Here is a 25,841-nt window from a genome sequence, read left to right on the forward strand (position 1 = left end):
CTTCCAGAAATTGAGTTCAAAGGTAAAAACAAAATAAAAATGGTAGTAGTATCTCTAGGGATCTACAACTGTCCCATAAAACTGGTCATCACTTCTGTGGAAGTAGGTGAAAGGAGAGATAAAGTGTTCAATTAAGAGGACTCGATAGAATCCAGATGAGTCTGAGATTGCAGATTTAACTTCAGAGAACTTCAGGTAAGAAGATTGATGTCAAGTTCACTCTACCGCATCCTTCCAGCGACTCATCTGCCACACATATGAGGTCCTTCTAATCAGCTGGAGATGAAACTTCTTCAGCCTTTACTTTTAAGAATCATACAAAGAGTCCTAGACATTTTTATAAACCATTCTGTTAAAACTCCACCCTCAGGATACAATCATATTTATGCTAACAAGTGACTGGTTTGTGTAACATACTTTGAACCACATTGAATAAGTCTATATGTTCAGTTTATATGTAGAGCCCTTGAAGCATATCTAAAGCAAAAAAACACAAAAAACATCAAACCAAAAATCAACTACAAAAAACCAAAAAAACAAAAACATTTTTAACCAAAAATTTGCTGCTGAAACCTAAATAAACAAAATCAGGAAATAAAAAAAGACAAGACCACAACATCCAAAGGAATCTGATTTATTGTTGAACAATTCTTTTTGTTGTATTTAAAACCCCAAAAACAACTGAAAGCATACAACTCAGGGCACCTGTGTTTTGTGACAATGGGGCCTAAGCACAGCAATCTGCACCTCAAAGCTCTTAAAGCAAAAATCTGATTTCATTCTGTGAACAGTGATCAGTGTGCGCCCATTTAAGTGAACCAATAGACTGACTGTTGGAAATTATGGGTGAATTTGAGAAAAAAGAAAACTATACAAAAGATAACACAAATGTAAACATCTAGATCATTTCAGAGGGCTGAAATTGTCCTGAATGCATATTTAAGAGATGTCTTTGGGCTGGTTTCTAAAACACTGAGTCATGACCAAATGAAAATGGCTGTCAGAAGAATAACCCTCTTTCAAGCAAGTAAAATATGTCTGTTGAACTACACAGACAAGTACAGAAGATCATGAGACTGATTTACAAAAAGTCCAAAGCAAAGACATCCATCAAGTGGACTGAGATTAGACTTTGCTTTTATATTTGTAGCTCTGTCCCTATCAATCAATCAATTTCTCTTCATCTCCACCAGATGTGAGGCCAACAGGCGAGTGAGCGTGTTCAAAGACAGCCCTGACAGAACCCTTTAAAAGGTGCAATGATACAGACTCCTTAAGGGCTGAACGGTGGAAAAAAATCTCCACAATTGAAATCTGGACAAGTGCCAGGGGGCCGAAGGGGAAATTGGTAATGAAAGGGTGATGACAGTGATGTGGTGCAGAAAAGGGTACCAGCACCAAAGTTGAGAGGCTACAGTTTTTGCAAAGCAAACGTAAACCAATCCACATTCAAAGCATAGCTTATCCTTCAGAAGTCAACGACCAATTACAATCTTGAGGGTAAAGGAACCGCTCTCTGGTTCTGCAGTCAAACCAACCCTTCGCCTTCAATCTAATCAAGCATTCAGTACTGACGCCCAAAGAAACTCATCGTCCATCAAAACAAAGTGTTTTGAAAAATGAATGGAAGAAAATAAAGCAAGCATGCACGTTGGGTGAAGAAAGTGTTTTGAACTACAGTTGAAGATCTAAGAAACCATTATGATGCAAACCAAGTGCTGCAAACAACAAAGCTCCTTCAGCTGCATGTTTACTTCAAATTGGGCTTGAAAAAAAAAAAAAAAAAAAAAAAAGTAAATTCCCTCAACATATAAAATCTTTTGCACTTAAATAAGAGTATTATTTCTTCTCGGTTTATTATATACACAACATCCTCAGTGAGAGTTAGGGAAAGACGTTTAATATCAGAAAAACTGATCTTGTTTCACCAGTGGTGCTGAATGGCTATTTTGGACCGCAAAGGGAGATAAGGAGGGTGGAAGGAGCTTCACCCAAGTGCTTTGTCAAAATAAAAGTCCCAGAATGCACTGGGCTCACACAGAGAGTGCTACATGGGTACAACCCATCATCTTCGGCTATCAATCATCATCAAAGTGATGCAGCTCACAGCGTTGGATTGGACACGCGGCTGGCATCGGCATTAGATGCGTCACAGTCAGTGAGGGAGGGGAGGAGTTAAGAATTAGGCATACTAAAACGGCAGGAATACAGGGAAGCACGCCCACTCTCACTGCTGTTCCTGGTGGGATGTACAGTGCAGCCTGGATTCGTGGGGTTTTAGCTGCGGGGCAAACTGCACATCTCGCAGTGCTCTGTGCCAGGTTGGTTCATGAATGTGCAGTGGAGGCAGGACCACACAGCTGAAGAGGACTGGGGGAGAGTTGGGCCGCCCATGGCATAATCCAGCGATCCCGACGGCTGCCCTCCAACTGTGCCTGGGATTAACATAAGAGAAATGATCTGCTAGTTGGAAAACCTATTGAAAAAATACTGAAAAACTGAAATAAGCATTTCAAACTAAAATTACTACCTGGAAATAAATCAAACTAGACCTAAAACTGAAATAAAAATTAATTAAACCTAAATAGTCATATTTGAAAGCTCACAAAAAATGAAATAAATTTTTTTAAATGAAAACTAAAAACATAAAATTGAAAGCTAATTCAAAAAATGTACAGAAACATTTACATTATATAAATCATTCTAAAATAACACTGTTCAGGACAACTTACTGCAGAGCTGCTCGATTGTGGCCCACTGCTCAGATTTCTTCCAGGTCTGAGCCAGCTCCTCATTGGATGTCTTCACTGCATCCAGCAGAAGCCCAATGCTGTCCTGTAGACATAAGAGAGAAGGAGATGAAGTCGTCAGGCAAAATACATGTACAAACTCTTTATTAGTAGTAAAAAAAAAAAATAATAAAAAAAATAAAAACCAAACATGACAACCTGAAGAACCAAAGAAAAAAAATATTTACACGTGTGAGAAAATAATGTGTGTTTGTATATAGATAAATACAATGAAAAACTCACCTGTAAGGGCATGACCTCATTGGTGACAAGAAAGAGAAGCAGATGGAAGTCTGAGACAATGTCCAGGAAGGAGGAGGAGGAGGAAGAACACTGGGAAAGATATGTTGCTAAACTGTGGAAGTCCTGCACACACATAAATATTCAATTCAATATTTCATAAGAACTGTACATTTGACCACAGTAATTGATGTTAGAACAAAAAGGCTGCATTTACACTGCAAGCCTTAATGCAAAGATCCATATCTGATTTTTTGGCCCGTCTCTTTACATTCAATATAGACACGACTCATATCCGATATCTGTGTTTACATAATTCCCGCCCAAACTGATTGTGAGTGATCTTTTTATATGCACATGGTATGCCATTTTATCTACAGCTCATTAAAGGTAGAATTCTTTAGTGAAATAAAGTAGTGCCAAGATGATATTTATTTAAATGAATTCTAATGAATTAATGAGAGAGAGCGAGCGAGCGTGAAGCTTGCAAACAAGTGAAAGTTATCACCTCATTGCTAAGAAATATAATGTAGCTTTTAGTAGCGAAGCTGTTGTATTTATAAAATTCATGGGGCAGGGGTTGAAAACCAGCTCCTGAATGTGCAATTTTTTAAGTTTCCATCTCAATAAAATGCGAGCGCATACAGCACACCGGCATTAGAAAACTATCTTTATGGGCAAACGTGTCGCCCTCGCAATGGGAGTTCTGCAGGGAATCGGATATGTGTGTGGCTCAGATCGGATGTGAAAAAATCTCGTCTCGTGTGGATTTTTGTGTTTACACAAAGTCTAAATGCAGCCAAAGAGTTTTATGCTCAAGTTCACAAAGAAAAGCTGTGAGATGTCTCCAGATATGATTCATCTAAAACATCATTCCTAGACTGAAGAGACTTCTAACCCTAAATGTGTACCTGGGTCTCTCCCAGAGCGTCTCTGTTTTCGATGGGGAAGCGAAGAGTTGAGGAGAAAGTGAACACAGGGTCCTTTGGGAAAGTGGTAGTGATCTGAAAAACAGAGGGTTAAATAGCAATAATGAACAAAAGACAAAGACAACGTTAACTTATTATTATAGCATTAAATGAAGGAAGGTTCTGTTGGCCAATTAGGAATGGGCCATTTGTTTACTGCCAGCTTAATGTCACGTCCCACCATTTGGCTTTTTTTTCTAGATCAGTGTGAAAGTGTGTGGTTGTAACTCACATCAATGATCAAGTACTCCACTGGCAGTGGTCGGGCTAAATGTGTGATGTCATTGCCGAATTTGTCTGTATCCTGGAGGTGAAGAAAAAGATTGGAAAATGTGAACCTGTTCATGCGTCACTGACAACTAATACATTGCATTCCTGTGGAAATAGCGACACTGATAAGTGTTTATGCCCAAAGCAATAGAAATATTAACTTTCATTCCTTTTTCTTTAAGAAATGTGAAACACTCAAGTAAAGGGAAGCTCAGACTGTTCAGAAACATCAGTCAAACCCTGCAATAAAAATTATAACAATCAAATTTACAATCAAAAAAATAAAAAATAAATTTATTTATTATAGATACAATAAAGAAATATTAAGCAACACAAGCATTTCCAACATTGATAAAAAAAATGTTTCTTGAGCACCAAATTAGAATGATTTCTGAAGGATCATGTCACACTGAAGACTCAGTAATAGTTGCTGAAAATATAGCTTTACCATCTAAGAAATAAATTGCATTTCAAAATATATTACAATAGAAACAAATCAAATAAATGCAGACTTGGTGAGCATAAGATACTTCTTACCAACTCCAAACATTTCAATAGTATTGTATGTGTGTGCATCCTAAGCATCTGTCTTTAGGAACATTCTGTGTGTTTGATCATCTGTAGTAGGAGTGTTTTAGTCCAGTACCTTATAGAAGACATCAGGGACGTATTGCTCTGTGCTGGACTCTTTGGCATAGCCCAGTTCAGGAGCATCTCTGCAGGGCAGTAGACATTCATCCCTCACCAGAGCCATGCACTGATTGGAAACCTGATAGCCCTCAAAGTGCACCTGGTTATCGGGACCACCTGCCAATGGACAAAAAAAAAAAAAAAAAAGCTAGTCAAATCCATGCTCTATTATTCAGGAGACTACTTTTAGCACTAAAGTTTTCCTGAGTACCCAATAGAATGTTCTGTGCAAAAAATGCCATAGACTGAGACTGATTTATCAGCTTTGATCTATAAACCACACAGGCTTTTGACACAACCAAATGCCTTATTTTATCACCATACTGGAAAACTGAACAGCAACAGTAAATCCTGCATACCTGTTGCCACCACTGTGAAAAACTTGGATCCAAAATGGCCATCCGGGGAAAGCCGACACGCATTGGCATGTTGGTTCTGGAAATGACCGGCTGTGATGCACTCCTCTGCACTCAGGAAGAATGAATCCTGGACAGGTGACACAAACCCACTGGTCAATAATGATATCAGAATGCACCATGTAGTTAGTTAAATGCTCAACCTTTCTTCTGCCAATTGACCTTGTTTCTAGTGTAGCGGACGGTGCCTATTCTGGTGTCCTCTGACAGAAGATCTGTGAAAATCCACCCCACCTGAAAAAAATATTATAGCCGATATTACTGATCAAAAACAGCTTTACATTTTCTATGGGACAAAACTACATTTGGAAGCTGTTCCACATGTTCAGGCAGTAACTAGAGCCACGACTGATAAGGTCACTTCTATCATCCATCAGAGAGTAATTTGAAAGTATCATATGGTAGCCACAGAGGTGTGAAGAGAGAGGAATTCTAAGAATCCCATCAGAGAGCCTCATGGGATGGATGGATGACTACACTACGTACAGCAGATCTACACTAAAACTATTCAGCCTCCCACCTCAATAAGTAAGACCAATGTATGTGTGTGTGTGTGATATATATATATATATATATATATATATATATATATATATATATATATTGTGTGTGTCTCCAACATATATATATATATATATGTGTGTGTGTGTGTGTGTGTGTGTATCTATAGATAGATAGATAGATGGTACTTATGGGAGCCATCTCTGTATGTTTAGTGCTTGTGTTGTTAAAGCAATCCTGCTCTCTCCTCTCTCTCCAAGCAAACTTGCAACAACTTGTTAAAAACAAAATGTTATTTCTTTGATAAACTACTATTTACTTATCCCGGATAAGCCCCCGATTTTTAAAAGGCACGGAAAAAGACTTACCTTCCGTAGGCCCAGTTTTGCAGCAATCTCCTCAACTGCTTCTGCCTTGGGATCTTCAATCAACTCCAAGCTGTTCTGGGTTCCAATCTGAGTCAAAGCACACAGGTGGAAAGGAAGAGAACACAAATCAGCAAAACAAAACTTGACAGTTTTGAATCAAATAGTTTGTTACATGCATGATTAAACTACAGCAATTCAATTTTAACAAAATATTATTTATCATTGGGGGGCAATTTGGATTAAATGGCTGGCATGGTCAGTGAGCTCTAACAATCTGTTCCTTAATAAATTTTATCATTGGTTTGAATTAAATGAATTACATTCATTAATATGAAATAAAACATCTGGAATTAAGGTATTCGATTATTTGAATTATTTATTATTATTTTATTAAATTATTTTAATATATTGCCACTTCTAGTTTCATTAAATACAGTTTGAAAGACAGCTGTTTTGTCATTTTAGCAGAACAAAAGAATTATCTTCTGACAACAGTCAACAACAGGCGAGTCTCTCACCTGAGGAGGTTCATAAATGGCGGCAACCTCTGCTCGAATGCCGAGAGGGATGTCTTTGTGCTCTGTGTAGCGTCCGTACAGATACCCCATCCGCTGGTTACCCGTCTTCCTCCAGAAGTCGAGGAAACGGTCCGCAATGGTATGATTCTCGAACATGATGTTGTCCACATGTCGATATTTCTGCAACACAATTTTTTTTTTTTTTGCAGTTTCAACAGATCAAAACATGGACAGAAATATGACACTGCCCCTCAGGGAGTGCTCATTTACTTGCTCGAGCAGGAAACATTCAGGTTCATTTTTAAATCAAGAAATTGATTATGATACAGACTGAGAGGAGCAGGGTACCTGTCTGTTGAGGGTGATGGCGCTGGGTTGGCACTTGGTACAGATGCCCTCTGGCCAGGGCGGATGCCCCTCACAGCCAGATTTAATTTTACAGCTGATATTCTCAAGCGCCACGAACTTCCCCCTGAGAGACAGGAAAACTTAATTAAATCATTCTAGTCTCACAATCTTATTTAAGTGAGAGTAGAGAGCTCCCAAAAGCACTAACTTGTCTGCACCGCCGGTGAGTTTCCGGATGTAAGCGTGGAAGGACATGTGCTTGACCGGTGGGTCGAGGTGGTTCAGATAGTCTTCATCAAAAGGCTATTAAAACAGAAAATGAATGAGGAAATGAAAACATTGTTCTTTTGTGTCATGTGGATCAGCAATTCTACTCTAAAATAAATAAATGTATACACTTCCATGACCTTTTGGGATTTTTATTATTTTCCATGACTCCTCCAGGTCTAGAAATCACACTTTTAAAAATTCCTCACACATCCGACTTTTCAGAGACTTTATAAATAAAAAGTATAGTTGTTGAGGGAACAATTAGAATAAATAAATATGTTTTCAACTTAATTTTAAGCTATATTAGCTTATTTAAATCATTTTAAGTCTTGAGAGTTTGCTGAGGTGCCTTGGTTGAGAATCACTAGGTTAGACACATCTTCCCATCAGTATTCTTGCATTCCAAGGTGAGGATCACAAGTTCTTACCTCTAAAGGTACGCAGTGCACACATTTCCCCATAAGACCATGTTGGCACCTGAGAAACAATGACAAAGAATGACTTATTAACATTTAAAGATATGTCTTGAGTACTCTGCAGTTCTTCTACTGCAATGACTTATTCCACAGTTACATAACACAGTACCTCCAAAGTATGGCATGAAAATAACTTCAAAAATCCACCAGGTTCTGGGAATATATGCAATATATATATAAAAACAGCTTCCAAGGCAATGTGGAAAGTGTGGCAGACTTACAGCTGGGGGTCTCTGTTTCTGTAGATCTTTCCCTCCTGTTTGGACAGATACTGGTCAATCTCGTCCTCCTGGATCTGTGGTGCAGAGTGTGAACGGGATAAGGAAGATGACGATGAAGAGGATGAAGGAAAGGAAGGGTAGGAAGAAGAGGTGTGAGGCTGAGCTGTGTCCATGTTCTCACTGGAGGGTCCAGCTGAGGATGGGAAAAGAAAGAGCATGTCGCCATGCCTGAAAGACAGAGAAAAACACTTTACATCAGGTTTATGAATGTAAAATGCTCTTGCCATGACACAAGCCCACATGTGCACAACTGAGTAAACCCAATCTCTCACAAGGGCGCACTTACTTGATTTTCAGCAGGCTGAGGGTCTTGTTCTGTGACAGAATCTCTCCAGTCTTGTTCCGGTTCAGGTAGATAGAGAAACCATTTGAACTGAACCCAAACTCTTTGGCAACCTGGCAAGAAGGCAGCAAACAATGTCAGAAACAAGAAGCTGACAAGTCTTTCATTTTGTTCCTGGAAATGATGGATCTAACATCACTGCTGCAATTGGACATTCCTGTCTTGGAGCCTCCACTAAGAAGCTGATAAAATGTGGCTGTGCTAAATAATACAGACATTTAAAATGTGAAGCTGCAATCCTGATTGTTTGCCTTTCAGAGATTGTGCAGCTGAGTGATGACTGCAGGACCACGAGCCTCTAAAGCCATGCTGTTAAAATTAAATAAACTCTAATGAGGTTATGAGAGTAGAGTACATGAGAGAAAGATGAAAAGAAAGTATCTGAGATTATGATGCAAAGAAAACTCCTTTTCAAACACTTTATACATAGACATATATAATGCAAAAATCTATTAAGCATTAGTTGTGTAGTCAGACTCTCTGTATGGTAAGGCAAAAATCTTTGATCAAATATTAAGTAAAAACAGCAATATTGTGAAATATTATAATTTAAGTTTTCTATTTAAATATGGTTTAAAGCGTAATTTATTTCTGTGATGGAATTCCATCTGCCATCAATGATTCAACTGTAACGTTATGAAGCGACGATAATACATTTTGTACGCAAATAAAACAAAAATAACAACTTTATTCAACAATTCATGCTCAATTCCTGCGTACTGCTCAGAACTGCCAAAATGGTGCTACACTGATTTGAAGAGACACAGAGGAGAGGAATTGTTGAATAAAGTCGTTATTTTTGTTTTCTTCATGTACAAAAAGTATTCTCGTCACTTCATAACATTACAGTTGAATCACTGATGGCAGGTGGACTATTCTGAAGATGCTTTTTATACTTTCCTGGACCTTGACAGTGTTATTTATTTGGCAGTCTATGGGACAGTCACAAGCCTACCGGTTTTCATCCAAAATATCTTAAATTGTGTTCCGAAAACGAATGAAGCTTTTACGGGTTTGGAACGACATGGGGGTAAGTGATTAATAACAAAATTTTCATTTTGCAGTGGAGTAACCCTTTAAGCGCCTCAAACAAAACCCCAAGTATTTTTCAAAAATGTGATGCCATTACCATAGCAAATCCAGTTCTTAAATTCTTCATCTAAAGAATCATCTCACTTATAACTCATTTCGAAGAACACTTGTCCAAAGTGAACTCATTCGCAGCTTGACAGACCGTAACGAATCCATAAAAACCACTATCAGGTGGTTCTGGTAACAACATAATTGAGACCAGTACTCTAAAAAAGTGCCGTCTCAGAAACAAACATCCAAATGACTGTCCATTAGGCAACTGAAAACCCAGCAGAAGACCAATATCTTTACTAATCCAATCAGCAAAAGCTTTTACTGCTCACTCAGGGCACTTTGTCCTAAAGTTAACTTTTAACTGTAACATACCTTAAAAAAAATGGATGCCTTTTAAAAAATGCAGTGTGCATTTCTTTTAATCCAAGCACAAGAACACAAGACGAACAAGCACATATTTTTCAAAGCTAGACCCCTCGCCTTCTCTCTGTCTCTTTCCTGCCATTTAATCCCAAAATCAAATGCTGAGACGGTCTCAGTTGATCGCCGGCTCACTCTGCACCCTCCTGCTGTGAGACATGAATCTTTAATGGGCCCTGCAGTGTCTACATCAGACAAACACAAACCCTCTGCCCGTCTCAAAAGAGCCTGCAGCACCTTTAACTATCAGCATCCAAAATTCTCTATGACTTCTATTATAATACAATTTACCCTATCACATTACATAATTATCAAAGATTGATACAAGGAAACTACTTCTTTTCTGGACTTATCTTACTTCTCTACTAAACATAACTAGTCAGACCTAGAAATAGAATTTTATCAAATGTATCAATTGTTAGATTGATATATAGAAATCAACTATAAGGGACCTACATTTTATATTAAGAGTATTGGTCACTTTCAATGGCATTTTGGCCATAAGCCCTTGTTCATTCCTGCCTCTGCTGCAAGCACACCGCCCATCTAGCTATGCACCACAGCAGAAATGCATGTCACTGCAGACCACATCTGTGTGAGACTGCGGATTATGGACATAGGTCACCTTTTTCAAAGCAGTCTCATTAATAAATCAACATTTAGCACTCAGCAGGAAAAGGAGTCTGCGCCACCACTATTTAATGACTCACAGAATCTGACGCTGTGCTTTGTTTTAGTGTTATTCTCAGCTTCTTCACAGACAGGCTGGCTATGACTGTAACCGTTGCATAAGTGCAAAGGCATGACAATGGAAGCTATCTGTGGTGAATAGTAACACCTACTCTGTCATAACTATAGTGAAGGGTAAGCTAATGAATTTGATAGTATATTTAATACACATTCTATGAGTTGCTACATGATTTTGCTGCTGATAAAATACAAAAAATACTTTTTGCACATAAGCTATTTGATAAATGCTATATTCCATTTTGGAGCAAATACATATTAAATGCTACTGTTTGGGGTCTGTAAGATTTTTTTTATGTTTTTGAAAGCATTCTTTTATGCTCACAGAGGCTTTTCCAAATCGGGTAAAAACAGTGATATTCTGAAATATAATTAGAATAGTAAATAACTGTTTCATATTTTAAAAATGTAATTTATTCATGTGATAGCAAAGCCATGAGCCTTCAGCAATCACTGTAGTATACAGATTTGGTACTCAAGAAATATATATTTTTTTTAATTTTTATTATTACGTATCAATAGTTGAAACAGTTGTGCTGATCAATAATTTTGTGGAAACTGTGAATATTTATTGTCAGGGTTCTCTGATGTATAGAAAGATAAAAAGTACAGAATTTATTTAAAATAGAAATCTTTTGTAACGTTATAAATGTCTTTAGTGCACCTTGAAAAATTAAATGCCTCCTGACTGAATAAAATAATTAATTTCTTTATAAAATAATAATAATAATAATAATAAAACTTACTGACCCCAAATTTCTAAACTATTTTTATTATTTGTGTGTGTGTGTGTGTGTGTGTGTGTGTGTTATATGGCAGCCTAGACCTACTTTCATTAAGAGGTTTTAAAGAAATAATTGTACAATTTTTATCTGTCAATTAATCAAATATGAGCAAAATAAATAAATAAAATAATAATAATAGCAAAGAGTGGCGTCTAGTGCAAAACTTGTATTCCTCATACCTTCTTGAGGAAAGCTGCAGCCGTCTCTCTCTTTGTTGAGGCGATTTTTTTCATCCCCTCCGGAGACTGGACACGGATGATCTGTCAGTGAATAAATATTAAGGGAAGGGAAAGGAAGTTTATGGTTACTACAAAAGGTATGTTTGTTGTTCAATCACATGCTTGTTTCTCACACAGATCTAGCACAGAATTACTAGAACAGAAACGTTACAAGTTAAAATGAGATGAGAGCAAAACTACTGCTCAGCACAAAACAAGCCAGTATGAATAAGAGAAACCAGGTGGCTGGAGGGTGAACCACTGACATCTGACACTCAATAAACTGCCGCAGAGGTCTATGAATCCATGTCCGAAAATCTCACTGAATGACGTATTATATTAACATAGAACTAAACTCATGCACTGTTTGGGTTCTTAATACAAAAACCAAAACAAAACATCATGTGCCATTCAAAGCACTTAACAAGTTACTCAATGTCAATTCACTTCCCAGATAGAAAACTGTAAGAAGCACGGAAGCTAAACAGTCATATTACCTTCTATTTTCATATCTAGTTATTTATATTAAGTGAAATTCAGCATCTAAGTAATACTTTAAAAAGCAGTTGACAAGAACTTGCACTGACACATCTTGTCTTCATCAACCTGTGCCAAGCTAAATAAAGACAGCACAGCAAAAAATAATAAACCTCAGCTGTAAATCAGAAGCTAAATTAGTCAGATGAGTGTTCAGCACACACATGAATGCTGTTTTTGGTATTTAATGTGTTTCTGGACGATTCTGGCTGAGTCTGATCATTAGCATCATGCTAACAATTCTGCTGCCTCATCACTGGATGACAGACTTCACTCAAACTGCCTAAATGCACACGCAGACTGACACTTACTATGTTTTCCGCCATGTTGATGGGATAACCCGTCCCTCTTGACGTCGCTGAAATGAGAGTTGACGTATTTTAATATCGCTGTTTATATGACCTGCTCGGATCTATGCAGCGATGCCAAACTCATAGAGCCGGTGCTACATCTAAATGAGTCCGGGCTATGACGGGATCCTGCTTAACGTCACCGGATAGAACAAAGAGATAAATGTTGTGTTCCTGTTTATTTTCGTTAATTGTAGCCTAAGTATTATTATAGTACGTAACCTAAGTAATTAAAAACATCAACAAAACTTTTTAAATTATGTATAGGATTTTTGTTGCAGTAGAATTTTCCATTTAGAGATTATCCAGATGCATTGTATAAAATACACATATTTTCTTCGGCGACATCTTATGACGTCTTATTAATGCTAAAATAAACAGTTTATATATTTTGGTTATTTAATGTATGCTTTGAATAGACACATAGTTTTTCATCCAATACTAAAGTAGAAATCAAACCACTCTCTAAACAAATAAAATGACTTATACATTTTTTAAGTCTATATTTTATATAAGTTTACATTTTTTCAACAGATGGAAGTTGATTCTTCAAATAGCTAATTTGAAAAAAGCATTTGAAAAAAGTAAATAAATAAATTTTAAATATTTCATATATATTATTCTTTTCTCAATTTACATGAGGCATGAAAAACAAGCAAAGTTTTTTTTTTTTTCACTTTTTTTTCAAGCTTTATTTTGATCTCATCCTGTAGAGAGAAATCTTCACTTTACACACTGATGTTGTCAACCCCCAAACATGCCCTCAAAACGGATGCATGTTTTGTCTGAAACACTATCTGCAAATTACAGGCCTAAACAACTCTGAGAACTTTGTGCTCAGAAATTGAGGACTCAGAAGGACACACAATCCTAACACATACAAAGGATCTGTGCAAAAAGTAACATCTGTTAATGCTTGTGCAAACCACATCTTTTCATAAAATTTACTTTGGATATATAATTTTAAATGTGTATACATGAGGATCTGACTGTGCGGGAAATGGGCTTTTTTTACAAAATAAAAAAAACTTAGAATGTGTCTAAACTAATGAATGAACAAATGAATGAATGAACATATAACACAATAGTGAAAGATACATAAACATAGGGAAATAAACACATACTTGACACAATGCCAATAAAGTGAAAGAAAATTAGAAGAATTATTGGCTAGAAAATCATACATTTATGAAAGATACAGGACATTTAAATGAACAGATTAAATTATAATGAATGATATTATACAATGAAATATAGAAATGGAAAGTAATGAATACATTAGATAGAAATGATATTAAAATGGGACACAATGATAAAGAGGGGTGTGATTATGAGGATGATAGATGATGGCGATGAAAAATGAAATAACTATACAAAATGATCATGGATGAAAGAAACACAAGACATAACAGCCCGACACCAGTCACCCGAGAGACTTACTGAAACCGAGAATTATAGCCAAAAATGAAATCGAAACCTGTATGTGTGCTAACATATGGATGCACTGAATGACGGGGTTGCAAAGCACAAAGCAAATATGATATTAAAAAATGAATGGTTCCATCCTGAGGCTATCCTTTTCACAGGATACTCAGAAATTAAAAAGGGAGTGAAAAAGTTGTAACTTTAAAATCTGCATTTATGACCCAGTTGGGTAGCCTGATGGGGAAATAGTGTGATAAAGTAAAGTTTTGGAAATCTAATGTCGGCCCTCAGGATGTTTCTCCTCTACAGGACTTTGATCTTTTCTTATGAACTCGGCGAAGGTGGACAGAGGAGGCACCGAGGCACGTGAAATGAGAAGCCAGGCATTTCACGGGCACCTGTCTTGCTTTTACTCACTCAGAGGCTCTCTTGCTTCCGTATGTTTCATGTTCCAGAAGAAAACAGGGAGGGAGAGTAGAAAAAGAAGACGAGAGCAAAGAAAAGGAGCAGCAGTTTTTCTAAGTAAACAGAATGCAATCTGACTGGATCTTCTCTGTTCTATAGTTTGAGCAGAAAGTGTTCTTGGACTGCGAGAAAGAAAAGAAACCAGAGGGATGGATAGTCAGATAGGTTTTTTTTTTTTTTTTTTTTTTTTGATGTCGATTTTTCTTAGTTTTCCCATTTTTATAAATGTTGCTGTTTTGTGTGTTTATTCTGTTATAAAAGTAGGAATGGTCCACATGGAGACGATGGCCAGGTGGTTTGGAGAACAGGACTGGAAGGGGTCTTAACTGCACAGAGGATGATGGGAAGGTAACAGGCTCAGATGATACCGTACTGAGCCAGCTCGTGAAGCTCCAGATGGTTGAAGGCCTCCCAGGGGCAGATGACAGTGATGTCTGTAGGTAGAAACACAGGAACATGAGTTCATCTACTGTATCATCCAAAGAGTTAACTTAAGCAGACTGATGGCCAGCTAGCATTCAGGTCTGTTTAATCACAGTAATGTCAGAAGATATCATATAGGATCATTGATGATGCTCAGTATGAAAGGCTTGTCTGACATACATGCACTGTCTGATCAGACTAATCATTTCAGACAAGGACGGCTTAGAATAGATGGTAGGTGATGTTGTCATGATGGCAAAACACTTGAGGAGAAATGCAGATTATACTTACCAGTGCCTAAACCTTCCATGCCGGGGATGTCATCTCCGAAACTATTAAAAATAAATAAATAAACGCAATAAAAAAGGATGAGATAATAAAATTAAAATAGATCAAATTAGACACATTTGGTTAAATTAAATTAGATATTTTCAAAATACATTATATTTTTTAGAACAGTCATGTTGTTGAATTATTGAATATGCACAGTTTTAATTAAAGCATGACTGAAGTGTGGAATATCACAAAGCCATTATCATAATAAAGATTTTGATTTATGATTTTACTGTCTAACTTACCCTTGGACACCCTTCTTTGGTGGCTTGCTCTTGAACTGGCGAGTCTGCCTCTGCTTGAACTTGGGTGGTCCTTTGCGTGGTGTGGCAGGACCACCGGTGACACGGGTGGCTGATTTGATCTCTGGTTTGGGTGGCTCAAGATTCATGGCTTTTTGTCACCGTTGGTCGTTTTTCTTTGTATTCGCTACCCGTGATGTAGTGCTGATGTAAATGCATCAGAAAGACTGGAGTGAGTTTATAGTTCACACCCAATGAAAAATAGTTTTTTTTTTTTGGCTTCATTCTGGAAAGAAAATGTAGGACTTTGTGACACATACAAACACATTAAAACACATAGATTTTAAACTACACATTAGGCCAGGAAGATTACAATAATTGCAAGGTCAAACTGACACCAAATGAATATCTATGGTAGCAACCTCAGACTGAGAAAACTATACCCATAATCCTCTTACAGATGAGTAATACACAAATCCTAATACATATTCCACTCTAACTGAATGTCTAGCATGGCCCGTGCTCCCAGAAATGAGCTCAGGGTATGTTTGATGAGTAGGGTGACCCATTTTGTGTAATCCTGCCTGGATTAATAAACGTCCCCCATCCCAGTGGTGGCAATCTGCACTTGGATTAATCTTATTAGAGCAGGGATAACACCAAAACATGCTGAGCAAACAGAAAAGATAAGAGTCAAAATATGACCTTCAGTTATATTCTTCAGAGACTTATGGGAATAGACAATGATGCCTGTTGCACAATTGTTGGTTACTGCTCTTTCTATCTATCTTTCTTTCTTTCTATATTTACATACACATACATACGCATTTAACATTAAATGCATTTCTGAATGCATATGGCCACCTATCCGCATAAACAGTTTTAACAAAATAAAAAAAAAAACATTTATCATAAATTGAAATTGTTCAATTGAAAGTTTTATATTATACAGAAATACTGTATTAAAATAATTATAAAAATTTCTGGAATATTCTGTTTGGTCAATTGTGGCATTCTGTGGTTATGCAAAATGATCACTAAACTGTATAAATGACTTATCCCAGGCAACCTTATATGTCTTTTATATGCATTGATGGTCCACTGTTCTCAAATAAAATAATTTAAACTCAATTCAATATACTATTCATTTAGTACACATATAATAAGTGGCATGGTGTAGTCAAAACCTCTTTAAGACCCTTAATGCCTTACAGTGTTGTGATCTTTTGACATATTGTTACATAATTTTATTATTCTTTATTGCTAATTAAATATTCTAAGGTTGTACTCACCGGTTTGTTGATTGACAGGCTGTTGACTGGGTGCAGCTGCACCGTTTCTTATGTGTGTCTCTCCTGTGGAGGAGTGGATGTGAACACTCGGCTTTCTTTGCGAGCGGTGCAGGGGTTACAGGTCTTTTATACTCTCTGGTCCTCTCAGAAGATAAGGAGAGGGACGCCTCCCTCCCCTGATCCCCTCAACTGCAGATGAACTCAATATGGATGCATGCGTTTAATGTGTATTTGTGTAACACCATGTGCTTTTAACAACTTATGTATTAACCTTATATCCTATAGATTTTTAATACAATAAAACTACATACAGGCCTATCCATAATAAATTGCATAGACAGTGTCCTCAAACTGTATTTGGACACATAAAATATTATTGCACTTGATGAGTGGTTTTGTTAAAAATCTAATCTGACTTGTGGATGAACTAAAAGTGGTATGTAAGGACCTCAGAGGTGTTTAGCTTGTTTAACAGAAAAAGAAAATAAAACACACATATATATATATATATACATATATATATATATATATATATATATATATATATATATATATATATATATATTATAATATATATATATATATATATATATATATACATATATAGGTATATATATATATATATATATATATATATATATATATACATACATATATATATACATATATATGTATATATATATATATATATATATATATATATATATATATATATATATATATATATATATACATATATATATATATATACATATATATATATATACATATATATATATATATATATATATATATATATATATATATATAAATATATATATATATATATATATATATATATATATATATATATATATATATATATTTTATATATTATAGAGCTCACTCTGCATAAATGAAGTGCTTGCAGAATTTACTTGATGTTAAAGGAGAATATTTAGGATATATAATTATGAATATATATATATATATATATATATATATATATATATATATATATAAATAAATCTATGAAAGGCCACAAACAGGAATCTTTTCAGAAGGTTTCTAGAAAAGGCTAATTCTTTTGAGATGGGATTTGCTGATCGAATTACACCAGATATTATAATGGAAATATCCAGAAACCGATGAGTGTTTAGCAGATAGCGTTCTTCTAGAGCTTCTTTGTTCGGCAGCTTTCTATAGCTGCATTGTTACGCAACAGACCCACATTCGTGGGGGTCCATAACATTATCCAGTGAAGTTCATTACCGACTCATCCTGCAGTCTTTAGCAGAAACAATCCATCCAAGACATCAACCCAAATCACACATGCTGTATTTTGAGACTGCTTTCAGAACAGCACAAAAACAATTACTGCTGAAGACACTAGATTAAAGTATGGAGGTTTAATTAGTTGATTACATTGTCTAGATCTGCAGTCATGATTACTTAGCTTTATTAAGGCATCTGGCCCTCTGTATTGCTCTTCTAATAATGAGAGTCTTTGTTATTGATAAGCTGTTGTCAGTAAAATAATATGAAATCTGTGATTAGGATGAACTACAGCTCAAAAAGTCCTTTGTTCTACATTACTATGGGTGAGTAAATCTAGCTAATTTTCATCTGCAGAACATAACATTTTGCAAAACATCTCTCTAGATGTCTTTTGTCATCTTTCAATATAATATAATATAATTGTAAAAGATACATATAAAATATTTGTAGCAGGAAAAATTAAATGTGTTAATGTGTTAAAAGGGGATTTATGGGTCACTGGGTGCACATAATTGTCTTTGGGTCAGAATTTGGCCCCACAACCTCAGTGCAAGGTCATGAGGTCGAACATGCCCCTTGTTCCGTCTGTGGTTAATGAGATATGAGGACTCACTGAAGAGGCACAAAAGAGGAATCGATCAATTACAAAGCTACTGGGTTAGTGGGGTTCATGTGCTCTAACAATGAATAACTAGCTTGTGAGATTACTGTGATGACCCAACTCTTATCCCTGCTAGTTATCTGAACCATTCAACCAATTCAAACTGACACTTTGATTTGATGTTAAAAATGTTTAATAAGTTTTTAACATATAGAAATCTGGAATTTAAAATCTTAAAAAATACAAAAGAAATTTACATAATTCAAGTAATATACTACACACACATACAGTATATGTATATATATGTGTGTGTATATATTAATATATTATACATAAAATACATTTATAATTGTACATATTTAGTTTTATTTGTTTTTAACATACAGAAATCTAGAATTAAAAATCTTAAAAATAAAATAAATGTATACATATATAATATATGAATGGATCGATTCCTCTGTCTTTCTCTCGATCTACAATAAGTGAGTGTGTGTGTATATATATATATATATACAGTACAGACCAAAAGTTTGGAAACATTACTATTTTTTATGTTTTTGAAAGAAGTTTCTTCTGCTCATCAAGCCTGCATTTATTTGATCAAAAATACAGAAAAAACAGTAATATAGTGAAATATTATTACAACTTAAAATAATAGTTTTCTATTTGAATATACTTTAAAAAATAATTTATTCCTGTGACGCAAAGCTGAATTTTCAGCATCATTACTCCAGCCTTCAGTGTCACATGTAACATCCAGTCTATCACAAGATCATTTAGAAATCATTCTAATATTCTGATTTATTATGAGTGTTGGAAACAGTTCTGCTGTCTTATATATTTGATGAATAAAAGGTTAAAAAAGAACTGCATTTTATTCAAAATAAAAAAAAAAATTTCTAATAATATATATTCTAATAATATATTTTCTTTACTATCACTTTTTATAAATTTAACACATCCTTGCTGAATAAAAGTATTGATTTTATTTTTAAAAAAAAAAAAGAAAGAAAAAAAAAATTACAGACCCCAAATTACTGACCAGTAGTGTATATTGTTATTACAAAATAATTATATTTTAAAAACATAGCTTCATTTTTTTTTTTTTTTTTTTTACTTTTTATTCATCAAAGTATCCTAAAAAAGTATCACATGTTCTGAAAAAATATTAAGCAGCAGAACTCTTTCCAACTTTGATAATGAATCATCATATTAGAATGATTTCTAAAAGATCATGTGATAATGATCCTAAAAATTCAGCTTTGCATCACAGAAATAAATGATAATTTAAAGTATAATAAATTTAAAAACAATTATTTTAAATTGTAATAATATATCACAATATTAAAAAAAAATTCTGTATTTTTGATCAAATAAATGCAGGCTTGATGAGCAGAAGAAACTTCTTTCAAAAACATTAAAAATAGTAATGTTTCCAAACTTTTGGTCTGTACTGTATATATATATATATATATATATATATATATATATATATATATATATATATATATATATATATATATATATATATATTTATTTATTTATTTAAACACACACAAAACAAATATATATTAAAAAAAAAATATAATATAAATATTATATTATAAATGCATACAGTATTTTTATTTTTTTATAGTATTACTTTTAACATACACTTTGAAAGTAATACAATAGAATAAACACACACATATAATCATTCATATATCAGAGGAATTGTTTTATGTTTGCGCACTCAATTCTGCTCAAAGTCGAAGATGAAGAAAACATTTCAAACTTCAGTGCTACTAATGACTCCATGAATCAGAATCACTGTCTTCTGTACATCTTGTCCTCAGAATATTTAACCACTCTTCACGTCATTCATCACAAATCCTTCAAGCAGCTGGATCACAGCTCTGCTCTCATGCCTCAGCCCGGCACGCGGCATCAAGCCCTCATATGCTGACTCATGGGTACTCAGATCAGGATGGCTGTCGTCAACGAAACTACAAATGCCCGCCAATGCCATGATCAATCTATGCTGCTAGGCAACCCTGATGACTATTCAGAGCCAGCCAATGTGGGTTATAATGCCACAAGAGCTGATCAGAGAGGCAAACATATGATCTTGTGTCATTTTATCAGCACTTGGGTACAGTTATTGGTTAAAAGAATTTAGATATGAATCTATACATAGAGATTTACTCATAAGTTTACAAAGTCATCATAAAGGCCTTTCTTTTGTTCAGTCTCCATGGAAGTATATTGACAGAAAAGACATGCATTACAGATCTAGACATAACAGCTACTGAAATTACACAAGATTTTCTTACATACCTTGGTTTTTATTATTGTAACATCCCTGGACTGTTCTTGGTGTTAAAGCCGCCTAATGTTTTACAAAATAGCCTCCAGGTCCCGTAACATCTTTGTTTAGGTTGCAAGCACTGTGTGTTTGAGTTCTTCTTCACATAGACTCAATGATGTTGAGATCCTTAAAATCACAAGCAGTCAGAGATGCTCAAGGAAGAAACACATTATAAGAACAAGAGTATGTAAACTTTTACAGGATCAATTTATTTCACATTTAATTTATGGAATACATGCATAAAATATTCCACATGTAAATTAAAACATGATTTTTAAAGAAGTTAACATTTTTATTGACCAAGGATGCAATAAATTGATGACATAATTTTTTTTACAAAAGGGTTGTTTTAAATAAATGCTGTTCTTTTGAAGTTTCTATTAAATAAAATGTATAATGGTTTCTTCACACATTATGCAGCTTAACTGTTTTTACCATAATAACAAGAAATGTGAAGTTGAGCACCAAACAATATTAAACCGATTTCTGAGAGATCACGTGACACTGAAGAATGGAGTAACATTTTTACATTTATTAATTATAAAAGCAAATAAAAAAAAAAATTACATATATTAAAACAAAAACATTGTAATAACATTTCACAATATTACTGTTTTCTCTCTCTCTCTCTCTTATTGTCAAATAAATGCATCCTTGATGAGAGACTAATAGTTATATATATATATATATATATAAATTATTTATTGTCAAATAAATGCATCCTTGATGAGAGACTAATAGTTACACATCACATTACAAAAGTGATAAATAAGAAACTGTACACTTTCTTAATATACAAAAGGATCAAACTTATCTATAAATACATAACATCTTCAAATGTATTACTGTTTTCAAAATATTAAAGAAAAAAACATGTTTTTTTTTTTTAGATAAAGTTGTATCATGGGTATGTAACATTTTCATATGTATATTTCCATGATTATAAACTGTACTGTATTCTGTGAAGAATACTGAAAAAAATAACACCATAATCTTATCAAATTGTTGTTTTCAAATCTATACTATAAAAGACATTACAAAAAAACTCATTATCATCAAAAACTGCATGCATTACAAAAATGAGGATTTTGGAGGAAAGCTGTCAACTGTCATGAAAAAAAAAAAAGCAAAAAATGTTTGTTCCTAGAATTAAAGGGATACTCCACTCCAAAATGAAAATTTTGCCATTAATCACTTACCCTCATGTCGTTCCAAACCCATAAAAGCTTCATTCTTCTTCGGAACACAATTTAAGATATTTTCTTCGCTTACAAAAACTGTTCCCGTCTCTTCACATAACCCTGATTGATGGCAGATGGAGTATTCTGACGATGACTTTCATACCTTTTATGGACCTTGACACTGATATTTATTTGGCAGTCTATGGGACAGTCACAGGCCTCCTGGTTTTCATCCAAAATATCTTAAATTGTGTTCCAAAGTCAATCAAAGCTTTTATGGGTTTGGAAAGACATGAGGGTAAGTGATTAATGACAAAATTTTCATTTTGGGGTGGAGTATCCCTTTAAGATTTATAGTCTTCATACAATATACATACATGTCCTTCCTTTTAATTTTGAGGTGTAATATGACCGGGATGTGTTTTTGACAGACTCACCCATTAAAAACGTCCAAATAGTTGCTGCTATGTAAATCTCCACCAAAGTTCACTATCATCAGGACTTCTTCAGCAACTTGATCTCCATTTTAAGATACGCCTTCAGGTTGTCATCGAGAACGTTCTCCTCAATGGCTGCCAGAGCTCTGTCTCCACCGTCGCTGTAATATTTCAGCAGTTTTTCAGCGTGTTCGATCCACACACAGTTATGACAGCCGCTCATGCAGCAGTGGCTGGGGGGAGATGGAGGGCCCTCGTCCACAGGTTCTGGGACAGTCTGTGTCTGTTTTACACTGCTGACGGTGGAAGAAGAGTCTGGGATTGAGCTTTGCAGTTCACAGGCAGTGTAGCGCAAAGCTCTGCTCTGAGAAAACACAGTCCAGTGATGGGATCTGTTTTTGAAGAGAGCAATGTAGCAGGTGTGCAACTGTATAAAAGAGATACAAACAGATTTATGCAGTTTATTTGTGAGTTTACATGAGGGGAAGTGACCATGTTTATATTTTAACAGCCTCTTCCTCCTCTGAGCTTTTCTAATTTTCAAATAGGAACTTTTGATCTTTAACTTCAAGTTTTTTTACAGTGATAAACAAGATAAAATGGAACAAAATATTTAGATTATTTTTAGAATATTTTATGCAATTATGTTTGACTAAATAATAAACGCTAAAATAACTAATGCTAAAACACTGAGAAACTATATCTATGCAAAAATGTATATAAATTGTTCATATTAAGTTGTTATCATTTTAACATATATTTAATGTGTGTGTGTGTGTGTGTGTGTGTATATATATATATATATATATATACACATATAATACATACATATAAATATATATATATGTACACACACACACACACACACACACACACACACACACACACACACACACACACACACACACACACACACACAAACAAACAAACACACACACACAATTTCAAACTCACCCTTTGTAAACATGACATAGCATTGAGTGAAGGCATCGCAGAAGTAGATGACAGCTCACACAGTCTCGCCAGGAATCGCTATGTTGTCCTTATGTTTTAGAATGCATTTACACAGTTATTTTAAACTCACACTGCAGGTAGCGTTTTAACTGGACGCGGCCATATTGGATTCACGCGTGACCTCTGTTGTGCGTGACAGCTAGGGCGAATCCAGTCCAATCAGACAGAAGAGACAAAATTATTGGAGCCAATTAGAAGTGGGGAGAGCTCTTAGGAGGCGGGGTTTATAGAGAACGCAAACAGACTGCACTAACAATTATATCCAGGGGATGTCAGTAATGAACCATTACATTTGTCATGGGAAATCTGTGACGGCAGCGTTACAACACACAAGATGAGCTGAAGTTGAGATAAGATACAAAACAACAAGAAATGCACTACTATTACTACTACTGCTGCTACTACTAATAATAACTGATGTAAGCAATAATAGAAACCAATAATGAAATAAATACAATTAACAAATTATAGTTAAAGAAATACTCTAATATTTTGCATGTAAATGTGATGTAAATTGTGTGGCATATTTGTATTAATATAATGAGTAAACACTGTGACCTGCTGTTTTCTAAATTTTTTATTTCATTTTGTTGTTTTTCAATCCACGTCTGACGGTCAGTTATCATTCCATTTTTATTAATATTACATTTTATTATTAATATTAAATTATAGACTTTAAATGACCCATTTTATGACAGACCACATTGCTCATAGAATTATTGTCTTTAAAAGTATCTTTAAAATATGTATATGACATTTATGGTCAACCAGTTTGTGAAATATCAGTGATGCATTTAATTATCCAGTCATTTCCACAGGACTGTGTGTTTTAGAGGCACGTCCATAGAAACAAAACACACACCACCACTGAGACCTACATAAATTCTGCATGCATGGAAATTATTTCAGATTACCAATACTGATGAGTCAGAATCATTTAACAAGTGTTCCCACGAACAAAACCTGTTTTACACTTTGGAGAAAACTAGGCTTGGCTTTCCTGTGATTAAGTCTGGAAAAACAAAACAAGGTACAGTATGCCTTTCAAACGATTTGCTGAGAACATTTTTACTTAAAAGGGAGGAATTTTCCCAATCGCAGGACAAGTTTATTCATGTTCTGTTAGGTGTCAACACAATATGATATCAGAAGTGGTTATTAAACAGGCAACTGGCCTGACAAGTTCACCTTAAAAATTGTGCAATGCCATTATGTCATATTAACATACAGACCTGTCCTTATCATGGAGACAGTCATTTAAACTGTGGTCTGAAAAATCATAGGTGGGTCTGAAACTAAACATTATCAGAGCAGAGATTGGTGTGGTTTAGAGGGAGAATTTTTTAACGATTGCATGAACAGGTGTGTCCATGCTGGAAGATCTTATTATAGTAAGTCTTCAGTGAATGGGTGCCGCTGGAATGAGAGTTTAAACAGCTAATAAAAACGTCACAATTATCCACAAGTAATCCACACAACTCCTGTCCGCTGATTAACGTCTTGTAAAGTGAAAACATTCATATTTAGTCATTTTGCAGACGCTTTTATCCAAAGCAACTTACAATTGGGGGATACATAAAGCGATTCTTCTTAAAGAGGCAAACAGACACAGGAAGTGCTTGCTTCCTGTCCTTCATATATATGATGAAGTTAATGTTGAACAAGAATGTTCTGGAAAGTGATTTTGATGGTACCACGAGGCGTCGCTCACTTGCGGATCTCAGACTTCTGGACGGGATGTAGATTCGTAGTGAGTGGATATAGGCAGGTACTGAGCCTATGGCTGTTCTATATGCAAGCATCAATGTCTTGAACTTGATGCGAGCCGCAACCGGTAGCCAGTGCAAGGAGATAAAGAGAGGTGTAACATGGGCTCTATTGGGCTCGTTGAAGACCAATCGTGCCACTGCATTCTGAATCATTTGTAGAGGTTTGATTGTGCTTGATGGAAGTCCAGCCAGAAGAGCATTGCAGTAGTCCAGCCTAGAAAAGGGCCTGGACAAGAAGTTGTGCAGCATGCTCTGTTAGAAAGGGCCTGATCTTTCTGATATTGTGCAACGCAAACCTGCAAGATCGAGCAGTCTTTGCAATGTGGTCTTTGAAGGTTAGCTGGTCTTCAAAGGTTACACCAAAATTTCTGACCGTAGTTGATGGGGTAATTGTAGAAGAACCTAGCTGGATGGAGAAATCATACTGTCGAGTT

At 35.2% G+C, this 25,841-nt stretch overlaps 3 protein-coding genes across 6 annotated transcripts; all 3 read right to left on the reverse strand.

Annotated features, from left to right (window-relative positions):
• Positions 1-618: 618 nt before the first annotated feature.
• Positions 619-12,750, reverse strand: LOC109105185 (nuclear protein localization protein 4 homolog). Its single transcript, XM_042767994.1, has 17 exons — positions 12,583-12,750; positions 11,696-11,776; positions 8,422-8,531; positions 8,076-8,303; positions 7,807-7,855; positions 7,317-7,411; positions 7,109-7,232; positions 6,761-6,940; positions 6,243-6,329; positions 5,536-5,607; positions 5,317-5,443; positions 4,914-5,074; positions 4,230-4,301; positions 3,941-4,033; positions 3,033-3,155; positions 2,733-2,835; positions 619-2,435 (listed from the first exon to the last, which is right to left on the reverse strand). Exons 1-17 carry the CDS (start codon positions 12,595-12,597, stop codon positions 2,278-2,280), a joined length of 1,878 nt encoding a protein of 625 aa, XP_042623928.1. The 5' UTR covers positions 12,598-12,750; the 3' UTR covers positions 619-2,277.
• Positions 12,751-14,671: 1,921 nt separating this feature from the next.
• On the reverse strand, positions 14,672-16,958 carry LOC109105619 (retinal rod rhodopsin-sensitive cGMP 3',5'-cyclic phosphodiesterase subunit gamma). 2 transcript variants are annotated; one of them, XM_019118887.2, is made up of 4 exons: positions 16,802-16,958; positions 15,513-15,713; positions 15,226-15,266; positions 14,672-14,945 (listed from the first exon to the last, which is right to left on the reverse strand). In XM_019118887.2, the coding sequence occupies exons 2-4, from the start codon at positions 15,656-15,658 to the stop codon at positions 14,869-14,871; spliced, it is 264 nt and encodes an 87-aa protein (XP_018974432.2). In that variant the 5' UTR covers positions 15,659-15,713; positions 16,802-16,958; the 3' UTR covers positions 14,672-14,868. The 2 variants fall into 2 exon arrangements, with proteins under 2 accessions (XP_018974432.2, XP_042623942.1); XM_042768008.1 differs by having other exon boundaries at positions 15,513-15,795; positions 16,802-16,955.
• Positions 16,959-20,276: 3,318 nt separating this feature from the next.
• Positions 20,277-23,806, reverse strand: oxld1 (oxidoreductase-like domain containing 1). 3 transcript variants are annotated; one of them, XR_006161389.1, is made up of 4 exons: positions 23,579-23,806; positions 22,625-23,051; positions 20,976-21,132; positions 20,277-20,740 (listed from the first exon to the last, which is right to left on the reverse strand). XR_006161389.1 is itself a non-coding variant. In XM_042768007.1 (2 exons), exons 1-2 carry the CDS (start codon positions 23,612-23,614, stop codon positions 22,683-22,685), a joined length of 405 nt encoding a protein of 134 aa, XP_042623941.1. In that variant the 5' UTR covers positions 23,615-23,802; the 3' UTR covers positions 21,704-22,682. The 3 variants fall into 3 exon arrangements, 1 of the variants encoding a protein (XP_042623941.1); XR_006161388.1 differs by having other exon boundaries at positions 20,277-21,132; positions 23,579-23,803; XM_042768007.1 differs by lacking the exons at positions 20,277-20,740; positions 20,976-21,132 and having other exon boundaries at positions 21,704-23,051; positions 23,579-23,802.
• Between the last annotated feature and the right edge of the window lie 2,035 nt (positions 23,807-25,841).

The sequence above is a fragment of the Cyprinus carpio genome, chromosome A12 (assembly GCF_018340385.1).
Source record: "Cyprinus carpio isolate SPL01 chromosome A12, ASM1834038v1, whole genome shotgun sequence".
Taxonomy (NCBI): domain Eukaryota; kingdom Metazoa; phylum Chordata; class Actinopteri; order Cypriniformes; family Cyprinidae; genus Cyprinus; species Cyprinus carpio.